This window comes from Balaenoptera borealis (assembly GCF_965194805.1).
Source record: "Balaenoptera borealis genome assembly, chromosome: 1".
NCBI lineage: Eukaryota > Metazoa > Chordata > Mammalia > Artiodactyla > Balaenopteridae > Balaenoptera > Balaenoptera borealis.
This window is the reverse complement of record NC_138860.1, coordinates 29,015,894-29,038,510: the sequence shown is the minus strand read 5'-3', so window position 1 is coordinate 29,038,510 and position 22,617 is coordinate 29,015,894. Positions and strand designations below refer to the sequence as shown.

At 36.6% G+C, this 22,617-nt stretch overlaps 1 protein-coding gene and 1 long non-coding RNA gene across 11 annotated transcripts in view; both read left to right on the top strand.

The window, feature by feature from the left end:
• LOC309605611 overlaps window positions 1-22,617 on the top strand; it is an 867,207-nt gene that overhangs the window by 428,383 nt on the left and 416,207 nt on the right. The window lies entirely within an intron of this gene.
• Window positions 1-22,617, top strand: part of SDCCAG8 (SHH signaling and ciliogenesis regulator SDCCAG8) — a 272,072-nt gene that overhangs the window by 163,216 nt on the left and 86,239 nt on the right. For 8 of the 10 annotated variants that reach the window (XM_082340482.1, XM_082340479.1, XM_082340481.1 and 5 more), the window contains 2 exons: window positions 15,695-15,822; window positions 17,941-18,049. The exons of 1 other annotated variant lie outside the window; for it this stretch is intronic. In XM_082340482.1, coding sequence (XP_082196608.1) covers window positions 15,695-15,822; window positions 17,941-18,049 — 237 coding nt within the window. The remainder of the gene's footprint in view (window positions 1-15,694; window positions 15,823-17,940; window positions 18,050-22,617) is intronic. One more of the 10 variants, XM_082340478.1, reaches the window with a different exon arrangement.

Genomic DNA, 22,617 nt, shown 5'->3' with positions numbered 1-22,617 from the left:
AAAACAATGAAAATGCACAATTATTTTGGGATTCTAAAGATCTAATAATTTATTCACAAGAGTTTCTGCATTCTTCTCACAAAGATTAAATACTCAGAGTAAATTCAATGAGCACCGTATTCACATTCCCCATCTCAGAGCAGCCTAGATCAAATAGATTACATTCGATTAGGGCAGGGTGCTTTGGGATATTCTGATTTTAGAGAAAATGTCTATGATCCATGGCATGCTTTTGTCTGTAAAGAGGAGAACTGAAATTTAATTAGCAGTTACAGAAGATGTTTATTTACGCTTATATTGTCTGTAGAGATCAACACTTTTGGTCACTTTAAAGACTGGATGAGGCTACATACAGCTATACATTTGAAGGGAAAATAGTTATGTCTTCTAATAAAAGGAAATTGATAACCTGGTTTTTAAAAATCAGCTCTAAAACATGCTTTTTTCCCCCAACTCGTCAAGAAGTTTTCATCTAATAGATATTCTTATTAATCTAAAATTTTACATAAAATTGATTAGAACATACTTGCTTTCACTGTAATATACTGATTTTGCCATCTCTTCTATCCTAGTTACTAAACACCTTTTTATAGTAATGTTCATAGCATGGTGCTGCTGTATAAAATAATACCATGAGACTCACTTGAATTATGAGATTCAAATTGAAAGGTAGTGAACAGAAACTGCAACAATTAGTGTCATCATCTGATACTCATACTGCAAATTAAATTGCAAGCCCTTTATAGGTAAAACTAATAGCTTTCCAGAAATACGTAAACTTAGTTGTACCCCGCATAGTGTCTTACATCATAGGGGTCTTGAACTTTTTTTGAATGAAGGGATGAGGGTTGATTGCTGTTAAAGAGGCATTCATTCAACATTTATTGAGTGCATGTTCTATTCCAGCTGTAGAGGGAACATTTAGGCACTGTAAAATTTTTAACTGAAGAGAGCATGATTCTTGTTTATAGTTATCATACAACCTAGTGGACAAGGTTTATGTAACTACATACTTTGTGTGTGTGTGTGTGTGTGTGTGTGTGTAAAATCTAGAAAACAGTGTATTTAGATTTATAAACTGTCCTGAACTGAAGATCATCTTAAATGAATGAATTAATGAAACTCCCATGTAGGCCAATACTCATTATAATATGTGAGAACTGAGATGCAGAGAAGTTTAGTGACGTGCCCAAGGTCAACAGTCATTTAGTGGAAGTTAACCTAGAATCGCCATCTCCTTGCTCCTGGTCTAGTGCTTTTCCCTGCATTCCACATACTACTCCTTTGTATTCATTGATAATATGACTAATCTGAATAAACACATTAAAATCTTTCTGTAGAAATCTCACACAGCCTGTTGCTGAAGGGGAAAATAATTTTCTTTTTGGACTCGGGCACATGGTTATTGGTTCTTGAAACAAAAAAGCAAAGAAGTTTAGCTTACAAACAAAAATTCCTGCTTCTTGGAACACTCCTCCTGGGGGTGGTGGTAAATATAGCTCCCTGGACACACTGCTTACTCCATGATGAGCACATTACTGACATGAACTCAATCTCCATGCAACCCTTCCAGGTGGATGCTGCCATGAGCCCCATTTTACAGATAAGAAAACCGAGGTGTCTGCAGATTAATACCTTGACCAAGGTCACAGCACCACCAAGTGGTGGAGTTGGGATTCAAGCCTAGGCAGTTAGGCTCCAGAATAAGGTTTTATCCATTGTACTATCTGCCTCTGATGGTGGTGGGTGAATATTTTCCAAAATATTCCTTTTGGAAAGTCGAATTAAATAGGGTTCTTGACAGTAGGGCTTCTCAGAGATTTTAATATGCTAACACACAGTATGACTTTCTTTAGAAAGAAATTTAGTTTTCAGTATTTCAGTCAAATTTTTATGACTTAGGGAAACTTTTCTGTTAAATCTCTACGTATCTCCCAGGAATCAGGTTTTGGGGAATACACAAAATAATTTGAATTATTTTGTGGTAGGACAACTGAGAATTATCACGTGGGAATTATTTGTTTTCCTATCTCATCTGTGCCTCTGGAACTTCAGTCTCTGCCCCCACCTCCCACTTTACTTTCATTCACAAAGAGAGCAGGGAGGTAAGTAACTTTCACTTTAGGTGTAATCAGTGCTCTGAAATGGAAGTGAGAGAGGGGGAACATCTTTGACCGTTACTTGAACAATTAGCTGTGCCAGAGTGACATTGCAGCAAGTTCTTCCATATCCGCTGTTCCAACTTCGCCTTTGTATGTTAACAGTTCTGGAAAGTAAATTTGACAATTAAATAACTTGATGCCAGTCAGCTAATTGAATTTATGTACCTTTCAAAGCTTGACTCTTAGAATAAGATTTTATAGAATAAAACATTATGGGTACTTTTGGGTATAAATTATTTTAAACAATCTTCTGCTAGGGGTTATTGGCACAGATTTAAAGTATGGGACCCTAAGTCAAACTCTGCAGTAGATTTCATTCTCCTTCCATTCTTGGCATACTGATATTCCTCCATTCTGTGTGTATCCTTTCCTGTATTCTGAAGAAATGCAGCAACTCATGGGCAGTAAGCTCTAGAAATTAAGAAGTTTAGCACTCATAATGTATTAATGTTTCTATAAATACACTTGGAGGTGCCCATAATTTATAAATATTTCAAGTGAGATTTTCTATAAAGAACGACTTTGTAATGATAATGATGACTGGAATTGTGATTCTCATGAGGGCTTACTATGTGTGGTCCTGGCTTTCCCACTCATTCTCCTTTCCGGATCCTTGAATTATATTTCTCTCAACAACTAAATTCCACCAATGTTTCTAGAGGTTTGAAACCATTCAGCAGCTTATTTGTGTTTCATGAAATGGAGATAATGTTTTGCAATAAGTAAAAACTACAAAGGCAACAGATTAACTCACCAGGCAGTAGGATAGTTTATTAAAAACTGGTTGACAGATTGATTGACTAACTAATACTCTTGATAGACTTTGAAACTGTTAGTTTCTTACTAGAAACAAAGAATGAATGATATGAGAATGATTGCTGAAGATTCAGGAAAGAAATCTGTGGGAGGGCGGATCGTAGAGAATCTGCTATTTCCCATTTAACAATTATAGAGAGACTATTAAATGATAAATATTTTCCAACTATATGCATATTAACTTATTAGGTGCCTATAATCCATGTATATAACTGGACATTTTTCTATAATTTGCCAGCTTGGCTGTATGGAATATTTTTTTAATATGCTTTATAATTTAATTTTAAATATGAATATGTATTTTGGGAGTTGCTTCAAACCAAATCTGATTTACAAAAAAATAAAAGCTTGTATTGCTTACATTTGTATAATATGGTGACGACTTCAGCTTTAGCTTTTCTTAGTTTTCTATTAGAATTCTTCTTTGTTTCTCCTTTTCAAGTAATGGTGACTGGCTGATGCAAATGAGAAGTTTATCAAGATAAGAAAATGCTATTTTAATAGTTTTGGCTTTTTTATAAGAATTATGAGATTTTATATCTTCGTGAGACATTTAGAGTTAGCAGTGTTTGGCAACATGGTTATTTTGATTTATGGAACATCAAGATTAAAAATGATGCTCTGCTTTAGGGAAGGAGAAAAGGAGTTATGCTCAAATCAGCCCTGTCCAGGAGAAATACGGGAGCCACGAAATGCAAACCACATATTCAATTTAAAATTTCCAGATAACCATATTTAAAAAGAAACAAGTGAAATTAATTTTAACAACATAGTATACTTAACCCAATATATAGAAAATAGTATCTTTTCAACATGTAATCGATATAAATTAATTAGATATATTTTACTTTTTTTTCTAATTCTTCACAGCAGTCCAGACTTGAGGCATGTCTCTCTTCAAACTAGCCACATTTCAAGTACTCAGTAGCCACATGTGGCTAGTGGCTGCCGTACAAGCCACTGTAGCCCTAGACCTTTTGTTCCTTAGTTTTCCTGGCTTTCCCACAATGCCCACTGTAGATGCAGTCATAAACCCTAAAGTCTATTTCTACAATAATTGGAATCATTCTGTACAAATAAGAAAATCATGTCAGCTTTTTAATTTAAAGCTGGTAGCCAGGACTAACTTTGGTTAATTTTTTTCTGAGGAACTGTCACTTTGAGGGGAGGAGGAGGATAGAGAAAGCAGCTGAAGAGTTAGCTGTACAAGCAGCAAATTACAATAAGTTCTTCCATATCTTACTGTCCCATCTTTACCTTTACATGTTAAGAGCTATGGAAAGTACATTTGACAAATAATTAGATGCCAGTCCACTAGTTGAATTTAGGCACCTTTCAAATGATGATCTGGGCTGGACATTGCTGGCTGCTTTATGTCTACTATCTCACATATTCTAATAATATCATTTTATTAAATGGTAAAATAAGCCTTAGGCTGAAGTTCCACTCTGGTGTCACTCAACTAGTACACAGTGGAGCCAGGGTTCAAATCTGGACTGTGTGTGTCCAAAGCCCAAGCTCACATCCACTGTTCAATACCACCTCCCCCTATGTAGGTTTTATCAGTAAACTGAGGAAATTTTTTATTCTTTCCTCAAGGTGCTTTGTCTTTGAAGTAATTATATTGATTGTTACACTTTGAGTAGTCATCTTTTAAGAAATAATAATGATAATAATAATGGCACTAATTGATATTTTTGAACATTTACAATGTGTCAGTACTATACTAAGTGTATTTTTTTTTTAAGGTTTTTTTTTTTTTAATCTGCAAAGAACAGCAAATATGAAGTAATCTATTTTTTTTTTTTTAATTAATAGCTACTTTATTTATTTATTTTATTTTTGGCTGTGTTGGGTCTTCGTTTCTGTGCGAAGGCTTTCTCTAGTTGTGGCAAGCGGGGGCCACTCTTCATCGCGGTGCACGGGCCTTTCACTATCGCGGCCCCTCCCGTTGCGGGGCACAGGCTCCAGACGCGCAGGCTCAGTAGCCGTGGCTCACGGGCCCAGTTGCTCCGCGGCACGTGGGATCCTCCCAGACCAGGGCTCGAACCCGTGTCCCCCGCATTAGCAGGCAGACTCTCAACCACTGCGCCACCAGGGAAGCCCCTAAGTGTATTTTATATACAATATCATGCTAGTCTTATAAGGAGAGGTACTGTTACTAACTCCATTTCACATCTGAGAAAACTGAGTGATAGGGTAAGTAACTCACTTAGGGTACACAGCTAGTAAGTGGAGGTATGGAGATTCTGATGCCCAGTCTGGCTGACACCAAAGTATGCACCCTTAATCCCTACCTCCTTGTGTACAAAGAATGACCAAGCCAGCCCTGCTGGCAGTGAAGTTTATGTACGAAGGGATAAAGGCCAAAAGTACGACATTATTTTTAGACGTAGTTTAGGATTTTAGTTGCTCATGTTCCTTTTCTTAGGGCACAAATTCTGCTGGTTTGGGTAGGCTCAAGACAGGCTGCCTCCTAGAAATGAACTTGAATATAAATAGCTTTAGAATAAAGGTAAAAGCAGGTTCTCAGGAATAGAAAGGACAGTTCTGCAACTATAAGAATGATGAGGATGATGGCTTAGAAATGGCTTGAGGAAGAAGAAAATCCAGCAAACACTTTAAGTTCCTGAAGCAGAGGAAACAGTTAAGGATGTAGATAAAAATAGTTACAAGCAAGAGTTAACAAGCCAAATAGAAATAACGTTAAATCATGAAATGACTAAAAGGAAAAATGTTTTGATGAGGAAAATGACCTAATTACTGTGACAAGAACAATGATTTTCTTATTTAGAAGAGTGAGAATTATACTGGAGTAAGAATCTGAAAACTTGGCCTCAGGTCAGTTTTTTTCTTCTATAAGCATAGTATTTTTCAGCCCCAGAGGTTTGTGCAACAATGGAGAGGTTATAGAGATCTTAATCAAGCTTTAAAAATGAACTGTGTTTTTGTTATCAAGCCAAGGTCAGTCAGCAGATCACAATCCTAATTTCTGTGTACAAACATACTGGGTGGTTGACCAAAGGCCATCACGTTAGAACAATGAAAACCCTGCTGTCTTTCTTACAGAACTTCCCTGCTTCCTCAGACGTAGACTTCTGGTAAATTCAGCCATTTGACACATAGCCATAAACTGAGATATAAATTTAGAAGTACTTTTAAGAAGCAAATAACTATCACAAAGCCCTTGCACTTTTCTGTGTAGGATCAGTGGAACTATCCTAAGCATCAGTTTTATATATTAAAAAAAAATTTGAAACATAACAAAACAAAAAACATGGCGGCAAATCATAGCAAACCAATCAATAAAAAAAAAATTGTAAGAAGCAGATTAGTGCTTTTGTATGCTTTCTGTTTTGTTAGAATAGCACCTGAGACTTTCCATGCAGCAAATCGTATTGAGTGTCTGCTGTTTCCAGGCCCTGTGGTAGATACCTGAAGATACAACAATGAGCAGTGATTCCTAGGAGCTTCCTAGCAAAGGGAATGCAGCTGCAAGCAGGCATTATGAACCTTGATTATGAAGACTTTGTTATATTTGGTGTAGTTTGCTTAAGGAAGCAGAGATGCAATATATTTTAGACATTTCTACTGCAAATGGTCAGATCTGTATGGGTCTAATACCTGGAAAATTCTCGTGGAATGGCTCATCTCCCAACATTCCAGATAAATGAAGCATTACTCTGTTATGCTGGAGAAATGAGACATTATGACATGTATTTAATAATTGTTAACTCTTGCTATTATAGCATATTTCTGAAGAAATTTAATAGCCACAAAGTAATCAACATGTTCCCCATTTAAAACTGGATCCTAGAAATTAATTCCAAAACATTTTTATAATAGAATATAAACTCTTTCAGTCAATTGTACTACAATTTGACAGCGATGCAGATCCATTGAGAGGTTACAGAAATGTCATTTTAATATGTATTGATCCTCCTGATGTCTAATTTGAAGTTACTCATCAGAAGGATTAATTAATTATTGGGAATATGTAGGTAAACTGATATTTTTCAGAGAGGAAAGGCAAGAGTGGACCCATGTGATCAGTTTACACAGAAAAGTCAGAGATGGAAATATGAATATTTTGACAATATGAAGATGCAAAGGCAAAATCATGGTCTAATTTATTTCATGCAAAAGCATGCTTGTTCTTATTCTTTAGTCTTTAGAATTGGGCCCATGGTATTGTAAAATAGAATATAGGAGGGCCCAACATTCTCCCAGGAACTTTGATCAAGACAAGCACTTAATGCATCTGAGACCTCTGAGCTACTTAAGCAATTTCAAGGCTGAAAATCCTGAAATGTGCATTTGATGGCTATTCAGTCTCAGTATCTATATATGATATCTACTATATCTAAGAAACAATTACCAAAATTGCTCTTGCTATTGCTGTAGTAATAAGTGCTCTCCCTGCTTCTAATGTTGTCCCTTCCCCATCTGTTCCCCACACTGCAGCCAGAGTGATCTTTCTAAAGCTTGAGTGTGATCACAACACTCCCCTGCTTAAAACCCTACATTGGCTCCCTATTTCCCTGAGGATGAAGTCCTTAAAAATAGCTTCATGTTCTGGCTCCTGCCTACATCTCCAGTCTCATCTTTCTTCAGTCTCCCCTCCACCAACTGCTCGCTTCTACCCCACAACACATATATTCCACCCTCCACTCGTGCCAAAGCTGTTTGCAGTTTTCCAAAGGCACCTGATTCTCTCTCTTTCCTGGGCCTTTGCACCAGTTGTCCACTTCACTTGTAACAATATTCCTCTCTTTCTTTATATGGCTAATTACTACTCATTTTAAGCCTCTAATATTTTAAGCTTCCTGAAATCCTCCCTCACTGTGCCTAGCAACTCCCCAACTCCTGTCCTATCCACTGTATGATAGCAGGAATTTAGCTCCATTTTATTATTTACCTTACTATTTTAGTTGTTTTTTCTTGTCTATTTTCTTCACTAGACCATGAACTCTTTGAGGGGAAGGTCATGGTCTGTATCTTGTATACTGATGCATCCCCACACTTTTGTGCCTGGCACAAATTGGTGTTTAAGTATTTGTTGAATTGGATGAGCAATAGAATTTTACTAAACTCCTCATGTAAGGCAATGCCGTGGAATGGAAAGGACACCAAACTTACTAGTAACTGTGCAGTGTTGAGCAAATCTCTTAATTCTCTGAGCTTGAGATACTTCATCTGTCAAACAAGGATATCTGCTCCATCTCCCTGCCTTACAGAATTATTATGAAGAATAAAGAGGTCAGTGCATCTGACTGTGCTTTGTAAAACAGAAAGCACAGACACTGGAAGATGACGAGATGGTAAAAGTCTGTGGTTTTTGTCTTAAGTAAATGTGAGTTATTCAGAAGGTGTAATAGAAGCTGGCAATAGAGTCTAGCACACCTCCTTGGCCTTGAAGATTAGAGTTTTCAAATTATTTTGGAGATACTATAAGAGAACATTTTTGGAGGGAAAAATATTTTTAGGAAAGTTTCTGTGAATTATTTCCTTTCTTTTGTGTTTATTCCTTTGAAAGAAGTTGACCTCTTTTGTTTCTGCTTCCTTTCCTAGAAGTGACTCACACTCTGATCTGATAACTCAACTTTCAACATTGTACTTAAAATTCTGATATACTTTGCAGGGAAGAAAATAGAAATAATTTCCTCTAGGAAATATGTATAATGCCATGAAGTTTTTTGCATGCTTGAGGAAGTAGGGATTACTGAATCCTAGCCCTCTTGTATTTTCCTTTCCCTATTTGTTCCATCCCTCTATTTCTACATTTGCTCAAATATGAGAACATAGTCCTTGTTAATAGTAAACAGGTACAGGATTTTGGTTCTTCTCAAACATGGAAGATATCATTCTGTCTACTGATTTTACTTTGTTTTTATTTTGTTGTTATTATCAATAACAATAATAAAACTAAATTAAATTATTGGCCAAAATAGGGATTATTTTATCCCATTCTCTTCTTCTAATCAGTAGATAGGAGGATCCTTAAACCTGTAAGGATACTTAGTATTTTCTGTCCCTTAACAGTTGTTCATTCATTCATTCACTCGTTCATTCATTCATCAAATATTTGTTGACTGCACAACTGTATTCCACGCACCATTCCAGGCTCTTGGAATAAATTAATGAGCAAAACAAAGGTCTCGATTCTTCAGGCACTTACATTCCAATTAAGATATGTACGTCTTATCTTTCCTAGGAGTCTGTGATAAGCTTGAGGCAGGAGATGTATTTATGTGCCTTTTAATGTTTTTGCAAAAGTCAATATATTTCTTTAAGGAGGATACAACTAATTGATGGTGTCATTGTAGGAGGAAGTGTTCCAATAACATATGGGACAAATGGGAAAGGAGAAGGAGGACTAGCTTGGGATTGGCTATCAAGATGGATAATATGGGTAGTAAATGACACACACACACACACACACACACACACACACACATGGATAATTGAAATAACACTCTTATCATACTTTATCTCATTTCTCTGCATCCCTGACAGAGTAAGATATTGAAGCATAGAGATTCATACTATGGACTTTAGATTCAGGTAGGCCTGAATTTCCTGGCTATGTCCCTTAATAACTGGGGGACTTTGAACAAATTGTACACCCTCTCTAGACCTCAGTTTCCTCATTTATAAAGTGAGGATAAGAGAACCTACCTCTTAGGGTTGTTTGAGATTAAATAAAAGAATACATGTAAAGAGCTTAGCTTATGCTAAACGTTAGTAAATAATAGGTTACTAAAATTATTAACCCTTGAAGTAGGCTTTTTTCCTGCCCTATTTTCAGAAAGAACCCCTGGATTAAAAGAATTAAGTTACTTGTTCACGATCACATAGTTAACAAGGAGGTAGATACTATACTTGGATCCTCTAGCTCTGTGAGTTTTCTACTGTACCCCATTGCCTCTTTTTTTATTTTTATTTTTTAATTTATTATTATTATTATTTTGGCTGCGTTGGGTCTTCGTTGCTCTGTGTGGGCTTTCTCTAGTTGAGGCGAGCGAGGGCTACTCTTCGTTGCGGTGCGCAGGTTTCTCAATGCAATGGCTTCTCTTGTTGTGGAGCACAGGCTCTAGGCATGCGGGCTTCAGTAGTTGCAGCACGTGGGCTCAGTAGCTGTGGTGCACGGACTTCAGTAGTTGTGGCGCACGGGCTCAGTAGTTGTGGCGCACGGGCTCAGTAGTTGTGGCGCACGGGCTTAGTTGCTCTGTGGCATGTGGGATCTTCCCAGACCAGGGATCGAATCCATGTCCCCTGCATTGGCAGGCAGATTCTTAACCACTGTGCCACCAGGGAAGTCCCTCCATTGCCTCTTAAGATGTGGTTTTCCCAGAACACAAAGAGAATCAAGTGAAAAAATGGTGTGTATGCTTTTAAAAAAAAGCATTAATAGATAGATACTGCTACATATAAAACAGATAAAAGCAAGGATTTACTGTATAGCACAGGGAACTATATTCAATATCTTGTAATAACCTACAGTGGAAAAGAATCTGAATCACTTGGCTGTACACCTGAACTAACACAATATTGTAAATCAACTATAGTTCAATTTTTAAAAAAGCAAAACAAAAAACTATAAGGAAATATTTAATTCTAGTTACTCATAGATTTGATTTCCATAGTAGATTAGCAACTTAGAAAGCACTTCTGTGTATACTAAGTTTGAGAAAATGAGTATGTTAAAGAATGGATTCCAAGTTTCTCACTGTTGAGGAATAATGTTACACTTAGGGAAAGAGGGAAGACTAGGTTCTATCTATGTTATTGGATTGGAATTACAGACATCAATTTGAATGTGTATGTATATATTCATATAAAGACGTATAGACAAATATTCATATTTATATTTATATATTCATATGTATATTCATATACTGGCTCTGTCTACTAAGGTGACCTAGAAGCCAAGACTTGTCAGTAGCAATGAGTACCACCTAGTGACAGATCTTGATTTCTAAATACCATTCTCCACCAAAAGGCACAAGAGCTCCTTGAGCAAATGCTGATTCCAAGACTGGTAAAGGACAGTACAAGATGAAACTGGAACATCTTGTAGGAATAGGAAGCCAAGAAGTGCACAAGAATAATAGATAATAATCATATTATTAAAATAGGACCTGGTAGAAGTATTTACAATGAAAATTGGTAAACACTGCAAATGAGGGATACCCCCCCCCAAATCAATTATTAAACATTTTCCAGCACACCAGTAACATCAACCAAGTGATCAAAGATAATATCACCATTATTGGGACAAGTGGACTTCATGTATCTTAACTCACAACAGCACCCCACACCTCCCTGCTGCTTCTCTCTGTAATTCCATCAAGAATGGCTCTCAGCTAGTAAGTATGTTATAAATGGTCTCATACATTTTGTTACACCAATATGCTACTATCACAAAGCTCTCTATATTTTACTTTAAAAAGGAAACACCTTTTAACCAAAAGGGTTGTGTGTCTAATACTTCAGTCACTAGTAAAAGGTGAATAGAAACATGGCAGACAGGATTGGTGCCTCAAATCACTGGCAACACCACGTCCTTGTCCTCAGGTTAGACTTGAGGCTTTCATCATTTCTGTGCCGCACTCACTGGTGAATTTTAGGATCGTCAGAAACTTTCAGTCCTTTAATGTAGTAGTAAAATTTTAAATGTACTTTAAAAAAAATCTGATTAATCATCTTTGCTCGGTGACATGGATTTTTCTAAATAGCAAGATTTAAAATAATAAATGATATGGAAAAGTTGAGGATTAGAAATGTAAAGTTAACTCTTCAATCCCATTTTTTAAATGGGATGGTAAATGACATTTCAGAAAATATAATCAGCCAGAATTATAATCAGAAAAAAGGAGAGACTAAACCTCAATGTATGCTTAGTCTGTGTTTGAGGCCTACCCAGTACTTGTTCCCTCCTTTTAACTCTCAATTGTCATCAAGTAAACATCGACCTGGCCCACACGCCCATGTGTTGCCACAGGTGATGTGGATAACTTGGAGGAAAAGGTGGATGTTCCTATTCTAATACATTTTCTCCTTTTTAAAGTCAGCTCTACTGAGGTAAATTTAAATATAATAAAAATCACCAATTTTGAATTTGCAATTAAGTGTGTTTTGACAAATGTACATAGTTACAGAACCATCATAACCATGATATAGAACATTTCTATCAACCCCAAAGTTCCCTCATGCCCATCCCCCACCTCCAGGTCCTGGAAATACTGACCAGTCACACTATTGTTTACTTTTCTAGAATTTCACATAAATGAAATCATAAAATATGTCTTCAGTACCTGGCTTCTTTAAGCATACTACTGTCTTTGAGATTCACCTAGGTGTCATATGTAACAATAGCTTTTTATTACTATTTTATTACTACTATTTCTAGTATTCCATTGGAAGGCTATACCACGATTTGTTTATCTATTTAGCAGTTAATGGACATTTAGGTTGTTTCCAGGTTTTAGCTATTATGAATACATCTTTCAGCCTTATTTTAATAACAACCAAGAAATTCTTCTTTACTGCCATTGCTTTTATTCCAATTTGTAAAATATGGTAACTATAAGTTTGGTTAAGTGAGATCATCAATAATTTTGAGTAAGAACTGAATGAAAACCATTTGGGGAAGCCTGGCCCAGCTATCTTTCACAAGGCTCTCACACCCAGCTGGAACTGACTTCTTATTTTTCTATGCTTTAATAGTTTTATTCCCTAGTACCTTTCTTGTGGTATATTTCACCTTTTACCTTCTATTTTGGCCATTTTGAATTCCCTATTAGGACAGAGACTGTGCCATATTTATGTATCTTTGTTTGACCTGTGCCTAACAGAGTGTCTTTCAGAGTTATGTTAAATATTAAATGAATTGGTTTGGATTCTTCTCTGATCACTTCCTTGGATAACTAAGTGGTTTTTATTAATTCTTTCAACCCATTATTGCATTACCTGTAGAGTGTTATAAAATAAGCTTCCTAAATCAAAATATTTCGAATCCCACCTCTGCCTTTACAGCATTTACAATAACCTTTGAGAAGATTTCTAATTCTTTATGACCCTCCTTTTTTTTTTCCAACTATAATGTGAGAGGATTTGATTAAACAAATTTGAGATTCCTTCTCAGTTCTAAAATGTTAAGGTTTTATAAAAAACCTGCTAAGTCAGAAAGAACCTGCAAGGTGAGAGGGCAACATAGAAGGAAAGGGGTATATAAAGAAGGTAGGAAAGCAAAAATATGTCGTGTTTTTATGTAATTGAAAATAAAATGTGTAGTTTCTTAAACAGAGTAAAAGTTGGGCAAGGATTCAAGAAACAAAAGTTGATGTGTAACAACATTTGTTGGTAGAGCATTCTTTTAAATTGTTTTATAAGGAGAACAATAAGACAGTAGTTCTTTTCTCTAGTAAATTTAGGAGATCAGTAATTAGGTTCCTCATTCTGAAAATTACTGGTGAGACTGGCAGCCCCTTTGTGTAAGTGAACCATAAGCCCCAGTTTACAAAGGGTAGTCCCAGTTATGACTGTTTGTCATGGTATAATTACTTATGATTAATTATTAATAATGCCCCTTTTCACTCTCAAATGGGTATTGGCTTTGAACAATGCATTTTTTGGTCACCCGATTACTGGGGATCTCAGAGTCCTAGGTCTCCCGACCTATATCCCCTGCTCTAGCTAGGATTCTGTCTTGGGGATGGTTATTCAGTGAAAGAATCCACAGTGCTCTCTTCAAGCTGACCCCTTCAGCAGGAGCATCTCCATCTGGCAACACCTTTAGAGCCATTCTCTTCCATACACTCTTCTCTCTTTTTTTTCACGTCTGGAAAGTTTTTGCCTCCTCATATAAGACTTGAGCAGATTCTTCAGCTTCACTTAAAGACTGCAGCCTTCTTTCCCCTATGGCAAGTATATAAGAACATCTGTTCATTAAACATTCACTGCCCACTTCCTGTGTGCCATGTACTGAGCTGGGTTCATGGTATAGAGAGACAAAGATGGCAAAAAGGGACAGACAAGTAAACCAATAACCAAAGTGTGATGAATGGTATCTTAGTAGGATACATACATACACAACATATACTGATGTCACTGTAGAAAGAACAGTTAATTTAGGAGAGAGGGGAAAGAGAGGAGGGGAATTTTGAGCAGGTCCTAAAGGAGCAGTATACATTGAGCAGGGGTGACGGGTTGGTGGGAGGCAGAGAGGGGTGAGGTGGGCGGGGGAAAAAAACATCCCAGCAAAACGCAGCGACATGTGCAGCTTTCCATGGCCGGAAAATACGTGGTGTGACTGGGGAGGCAAAAAGTGGCCTCGACGGACCATCCATGTGTTGCAGTATACAAGTTTGGAACTGAGTGTGAGGCAAGACCTTGGAGCAAGTCCACGGGGTGTTGTTACTAGAAGTACCAGAAGGGACCTTATTTCACATTTAGCGTGGCCCCCTGATTATCCATTTGATTGAGGTGTGGGTGTATTTTCATTCTGGAATTTTATACTACAACATTACCACATGCATTGACTGATTTCAATACAGACTTTCCTTATGTTGCTTTATGATTAGAAGCCAGTGATTTGAAGTTCCACAGCAGTACATAGACTAGTAGTGATAGCTTTATGGAATTGTTTATTTTTAGTTTGGCAAGACAAGACAGTAAATATCTCAATTAGTAAACTAAAGCAGCATGGATGAGAAATGCCCACAAGAAGATTAGGAGTTAGAAATAACTAAGCCAGTTAATTGAAGGAAACTTTCATATCACTTACCCATATTTAGAGAATAAAGAACCAACCTAATGTGTGTATGTGTGTGTGTGTGTGTGTGTGTGTGTGTGTTTATGTGTGTGTGCTCACACACAGTGTCATTATTCACAGTGGTGCTAGTGATGAGGTCCTTTGCATTCTTCAGGTTCTAATTGTTTAGGAAGTTCCTCTCTTTAGGATCCACTGTGATTGGATATTGACCCATCCACTGGTTAATATCCAGTCACAGTGGGGTGAGATACATCGTCTTTGACTACAGAAGCTTCTCATCCTGCAATTTCTTTCAGTGTGACCCAAAAGGGATCTTATTATGAAGTGCTGGGAGAAGTTTTTTTATTTTCATATTCATATTTATATTCACATTTCATGGCCTAATGTGTGAAAATATTTAATGAAAACATGCATGTGGTACTGCAGAATCATTTACTTGCCTCCAGATAGAATCTCCTACATTATATTTGAGATTCCGTTTTAAGTTTGGGAGGAAAAGCAGAGGTGATCTACAAAACTTAGTTTCAAGAATTTATGTTTTGGGTGTATTGAGTCATGCTGTTCCTGTAACTTCAGGATCTTTAGGAAATATTGACCATTCAAAAGAAAAAAGATTAATTGGCAGTACGTAACATTGAGAATGTTATAGAGAATGGTGTTTGTGTTTTAAAGTTACAAAATGGCATTATTCAGTTGTCATGATTTTTTGATTTTTAAAGTTGCTTACTTTAGTCCATTTGGATTTATGGCAAGTATTTAACATTGTATGAAAGGTCCTTTGGATTTTCTGCCTCAAGTAAGGGGGAGTCTGTAGAAAGATTGTTGTCTACTTATGCTTAATCATTTACTACGTATCAGCTCTCTGTGGTCTGTAGGGGAAATGATGGGGATTAGTGCATCTGTAGTTTAAATTTCTGTCTGTCTCCTCTCTGCCTTGTAGACTGGAAAAAGATAGCATTCAGCAGAGCTTTAGCAACGATGCAAAGGCCCAAGCCCTTCAGGCCCAGCAAAGAGAGCAGGAGCTGACACAGAAGATACAGCAAATGGAGGCCCAGCATGACAAAACTGGTAGGTGGTAGGGAAAGATTAGAGCCTGGGCACTTGCTCACAAGCCAGGCCCACGCCTTACTGTGAAATGACATCAGGAACACCTGTAACCTTTGGCTGGCCGAAGGGAGCAGATGCTAACTACACCGGAGATTCCGAATTACATATTAGTTAGCGTTTAAAAGAGAAAATGGAAAGTATTGCCCACTGTCTGTTGATTTCAGAGTGCTGCTCTCACATCTGTTGCACCATCTGGATTATGAGTTTATTTACCTGTGTTCAAGAAACGTAAAGCTGAGAGAGACCACAACAAAGTAGAAAAACAAAGGGCTTGTTTTTGGCTGGGTTTTCAGGCACACATGTTATATAAAGAAAATAGCATCAGAAGCTCTGCGGGAAATGCTCTGAGCTTACAGTTAGAGTCTCCTGAATAGCATTGAACAGTTCCCACAGTACACACATTATAGCTACTCTAAAAGCCTAATGAGTTTGCTTCAGCATCCAAACTGGAGAAAAGCTTTAGCCATTAATCGGTTCTTAATTCACTGTCGCAGCTGGATGTAATTCAGTGGCTCCAAATTGATATGTTCCTTTATTTAATCTTTGCAGCTTCGAACATTTTTAGCATTTGTATGATTTCCCCACCTCCCCCAACCCAGTCTAGAGTGATGTTTAATCCTTTGCATTCTTCAAGTTCTCACAACTGCTGTTAAAATTCACTAATACAAGGCATTGACCACAGCTGGCAGCTTGGCTAAAAATTGCCATCTTTCATCACATTGGCACTATTCTGCAGACTGAGTTGGCCAGTAACTCTTTACCTTTAATTTGAAAGTAAAATGCACTTTGAAAATAGGCAGTTTGATTTGTTCAGTCGGAGCATTATGTAGTTCCTTTCACTTTTGAGTTGTGTGTTCACAGACAGTGTTAGTCAAAACAAGACAGTGTCAGTCATTATAATTCCACACCACATACACCAAGCTGATTGTACTATTAAAACAAAAGTTTAATTGATCCTGTTTCTTCCAGAAAAATGTTGCTTAATTTTTAGTGCCTTGATTTATTTTGCTTTGTATGCTATATGCTTTTTTGTCAGTCATTGTCTAAAACTGAAAAGAAAGGGCCTGTTAAACCTTTCACCTAAAGATAATTTTCATGTGATTTAATGTATACTATATTTGATGACATGGTAATAAATGGTTGCTTATCCTGTAAGTGAAAAATTGCTAATGTAAAATTCATTAAATAATCTGTTTGCTAATAAAGAGGCAAATGTCATATTGATCCACATAATTCACTCCATCACTTTCAGTAGAGATTTTCTTCTCACAGTGTTTGGCCAGAAGAAATGAAAATTCACTAGGCTTGGTAGTTGTTTTTCCACTGAAAACAAAAGGAGAAGATTACAGGATGAATTATTGTTTGCCTCCACTACTAGCAGGATCCCGGTGATCAAGGAGTCTTGGGCAGTATCTCTGAGTGCTAGATAAGAGTATTAACTGAGCCACCATGAGAATACTTCCTTTTGTTCTGCACAAAAATACATACTCTGTTCAGTTTCTTTGATCAGATCTTCACTGAAGCTCACACTAAGTAGATAAGGAAAATTATTTATTTCCAATAAAATAAGGAAAGTTATGTATTTTTATTTTATGATTAGAGAAGTATATGCAAGATGGGGGTAGTGAAATATGTGAGCAGATATGAAACATAAAGCATGAATTACAGTGTAGAAAGAGTTCCTCAATTATTTTAGTTTTGAATTATCTGGCTGTGATAAATTTGACACTGTTTATAGTAAAATTATCAAAGTAAAAATATATTGCATATTACAAAGATATAAGCATCTATGACTCCACTTGAGGTATTTGACAATTTATTAACATGTTAAAAATTACACAAAGCTGATATGATCAAAAATGTTTCTGGTGTGTAGTTATTAGGGAAATAAATGTCTCACAAGATTTAGTGTCTTGCCAGATGAGCATTCCTTTGACCTAGGACCATAAAAGTGATCTAGCGTCTTATAGGAAAAGTGTGGTTGTCTTAGCACTTTTACCACTATACATGTGGAAGCGCTGCAGAGCTACAACCATAAACATCTTATGTTGTTGGGGGGGTGGTTATTGTTATTTCTAGAAAATGAACAGTATTCATTGCTGACCTCCCAGAATTCATTTCTGACAAAGTTAAAGGAAGAGTGCTGCACATTAGCCAAGAAACTGGAACAAATCTCTCAGAAAAGCAGGTGGGTAATATTATACAATACTTTCAGAGCACTGTTTATATGAATACTGTAATTTTTTTCTTAAAAGACAACATTTCCACTATTTTATAGTCTGTCAAAATTAGATATGTATTGACCTATTTCCTGTAAAAAAGCATTTTCTCTCTATGAAAATTTTCTTAATTGTCCATACAGACACCTTGATGTTTTTTCATAATTAGGTATACATACTATAATTTGACTTTTTTAATGTTCAGAATTGAAAACTATGAAATTTCAGAGCACAAAAGTCAAGATGGCATCCTTTTAATAAAGGATGCAGATAAATCAAGCAGTTCTAAAGTCATATTTTAACACAGCTAACATATTTTAGTCTATTATCATAGTTCTCCATGAACACATAAAAGCTATCTTTAAGGCAAATGATAATGGGTAAAATATGAATGTATAAAAATAAAAGTAGATGATACTTTGAAATAAACCAAAACCATCTTTTCTTTCTCCTAAAATTGTTCTATTTTAATAAAATAGCCATCATTGATTTTGTAGGTGCATGCTCTTTTATAAATCCACTGATTGGGTTCTTAATGAATTTTTTTCTGTACATTTTCTAATCATATTATCTCAATAAATGAATTATTTATATTCTAAATTCTAAGAAGCCTGAGTTCTCACCTTAGCTCTGACAGTAGCTGTGTAATCTTGGACAAATTTATTTGACCTGCTTGAACTGTGGTTTCCTCTTGTAAATGAATGATGTTGAACAGAATCACTTTGACTTGAACTCAAAAGAAATCATTCATTTAACTAGCTAGGTATAAAATGTCGCATTACAGTATAACCTAATGGGAAAATAATCTGTGTATCTTCTCTTGCATACTTTTCTGAAACTCACTTAGATCATCAAAGAACAAGCAATAGGGCTCAGCAAACCAACTACTGACTTAGGTTTATTATTCAGAAAGAATTTCTAGGAGGGTCAGAGCATGTCAGATCACTCTGAGCCCTATCTTGGGTTCCTGCATCAATAAGCTGGCTTACCTTATGGAATCCCCATCCCTGAATTTTTTGGAAAATCAGGGGGCTTTTGAATCCAATTCTTTCTGCTCACAGGAAGGCAGAAGCTCCTATAACCACCCAGAGTGTGCTCTGAACATGCACCTTCTTAGCAAATACTAATTAAGTATCTTGTTTGGGATGGGAAAAGGCTTAGGGTACCAAAATACCCAGTATTTTCAGGAAATTTGACAAGGAAACCCAAATAATTTTGCCGTGGAAGAGACCCTCATAATATATCAACAGGAGGTATTCCTAACTAGAAATATTTGATTTACCTCACATAGATACAAACAAACTGGATTAATAATTTAAGAAAAAAATTATTTTGAATTGAGTCTTAAAAGATTGTGTTATCTTAAGATTGCTTTGGGGTTGATTATTGATTAATTATCTTGCTGTCTAAGGAGACATAATTGAGGAAATTGAAGTGTATAAAAGAGAAAGAGAAGTTATATGCTTGCTATATATTATTTAATTCTCACAACAGCTTGAGACATGAATTATTACCGTCTTTTACAGAGGAGGAAACCAATACTCAGAGTGTTTAAATAGCTAGTAAGTAGGAGCACTAGAATTCTAACTTAGACATTTCTGGTTCCAAAGCTTATGATCTTTCTTACGATAAGTATAATTATTTTATATCTACTACTAAAGAAAATCCAGGCCAAAGTAGTTATGATGGGAAAGTTTAGGAAAGAAAAATTAATCTTTATATTTCTATGGAGAAGTAAGCATACTTGGCATGTGAGGGTTAACCTGTGAGCCTGGGTTAACCTGTGCCATGTGCCCTGAGGCCTTCTTTCCCCTGCTCTAGGTCTATCAATTTACCCTGTACTAGTCTAGTGAACTTGAACCTCATCGTGTCTTCTCTTCAACTCCTCTCACTTCTGATTCTAGCTGCTGACTGCTACTTTGTAAATTGAGTGTGTTCCTTTATGTCTGATACACAGCTGGCACCTGATACATATTTACTGAATGAATGAATGAAACAAACAAGCATGGTGCTACTACCCCCTGTATCCTGATCTGACTCTGATTCCAGACTATTCCTTTGTTGATGACAGGCAGTGTGCAGTAAAAAACACTTTGGAATTCAGAAGGAACAAGGTTTGAATCTTGCTCTGCCACTTAGCTTCATGACCTTGCGTACATCGCTTAATTTCTCCAAACCTCAGCTTCTCCATCTGTAAAAACCTTTTTAAAAACTATGTTGCAGGATTATGGTGGGAATTAGAAATTTAGAGAGATGTATATAGGTACACACATACACATAGCACCTAACACCATGCTTGACCCATAGAAGTATACAGGAGGTGCTATTGCTGTCATTGATGGTATCATTTTAAGGGTCTTGACTGGCAATTAGGATATCACTTCACCTAGCTATTATTGTCTTTGCCAGAGTCTGAGTGACATAATTCTCTGACAGACATAAAGTCTATACCACAATGGAAAACCTTTTTGAAGGCAATGCAGGATCAGGAAAATGTGGATTTGGTTGTGTTTCAGCTCCTGCTCTGGTACCTTGTCTTGTAAGTCTGAAGAGTTAAAATACTCATCTACTGTAACTTTATAAGTTGATCCGAAACTAAAACCTAGCAAATAATAAAGACTGGATAAGTTGTAACTTATTACTGTTAAAACTTTTGTGCCCCTAAAATTTACAAAATGTACATTTTGTGTGTCTCACAAGAAATTAGCATTATAAATAGGATAAATTGTGATTTGGGGGGGTGTTGTTCGTTTGTTCACTCTTAATTTCTCATTTCACTCTGGCTTCCTACATGAAAGACACTCCATTTTGATATTACCTTTGCTTTGAAAACACCTATAAAACTTGAAGGGCTCAGAGTATTTCTTTTAAAGTAAAGCTATACATTTATTAAGCCTTGTAGAAGCCCTCCAGGAGTGAGCCTCTACATACCCTCTACTAAACTTTTAAGGTAAACAATTCCCCTTGTGCTTTGAGGTGAGGAAATCCTGAAGTTTTCTGAGCTTTCTAAACTGTTGTCATTGTGAAAGCACAGTCTCTAAAATAATTATTTAGACCATATGGTAATTTTAATCCAGGTTTTCCTCAGAGTACTGCAGTAAAATTTTTCCTGAAAGTAAGTGTATTTATTTCATGTTGACCAACAATTTAAACATTTTTTTTTTTGTCTAAGAGTTTCATGTTATTCAAAATCCCATGCTAAATAAATGGATTCATACCATTTAAAGTAAGCTTTTTTTTTTTTTTTTTAAACTCACAGATCTAGTCCTCTGTCTAGAGCCCCTGAAGAATCACTGGGAAAGCTGACAATCCGGGAGCACCAATCCCAGACACTCTTACTCTCTATCCCATCCTCATGCTAGGCTGCTTTATGAAAGTGTTTAGAAATGGTTCCTCCGTGTGTGTGTCCTGTTATATGTGTTTCTCCCCAAGTAGATGTAAGTCGCATTATGGCTGTGCCTATGGCTTCTGCCGTCTGCAAGCCCTCCACAGTGAAGAGCCGGTACTTCCTGCACAGTATGCCTTCCACACTGCTCCGGTGGTGTCTGTAACCCCAGGGTTTGTGAATGGCCCATCCCATTTTAATACTAAAAGTGAACTGCCAATTCCATGCATTTTATATAGCTTGTTTTTGAGCATCAGACAAGACAAGTAATTCCATTTTGCTTTTAATTGGCACTAGGCAGACATTCTGGCTGATTTTAGATGAAACTCACATAAACTTCAGCTCCCTTTTGTCTTTATTCCCCAGGACTCTGAGAGCTTATTACAGTGGTAAGGTTGTTTCTGAAGTTGGTAAATGGAGATATTTAAATATCTTTGGTGCAACTGTGATTTTTCTTTATCAAAGTGAAGGAGGTGTTCCCTCTCCCCAGGTACTTAGATGAATCAGCAGTAAAATGTTTGCAGTGCAATCTAAAACGTGGCCTGGGAAGAGCTCAGAGAGGTTGGGCACCGGCTAGGAAGGGAGCCTCTGCCAGCTGCAGACTGGAGATCCAGCATGTGCTAGGTTTTCACCTCTCAACACTTTTGCCCCAGTGAAAAGAAAAGGATATAGAGCATAGAACTGGGGTCTGCATGGTTTTGCTTCTCTTTCTTTTCTATCATTGTCACTTTCTGGGTTGCTAGGTTCGTGGATTGATGTCTAACACTACCCATTGTGTATTTGTGATTTGCGTTTTGTAATTAAGAGGAACAATGGGAGTCCACTGGGTCTCGTTATATATAATGGTTGGTTTAATTTGTTTCACTTCTATCTTGTTAATTGTAAATTGATCATTAAGATTTGAATTCTAATCTGTCACCAGGGTTGTGGGTATTGAGGCTAGAGCAATGATCCTGGTTTTAATCACTGATGATGAGAAACAAATTTTATAATTTTGCTACATATTGCAGTTCATATATTTTAACACTGTATTTTATGGTGTTATAAATATTGTTAAATGACTTTTAGTGTAGTTTTACTGTGTGGGCTATAATGTATAAATTATATTACTGTTTTGGCAACAGTAGGTATCCAACTGTGTGAGTTTAATTG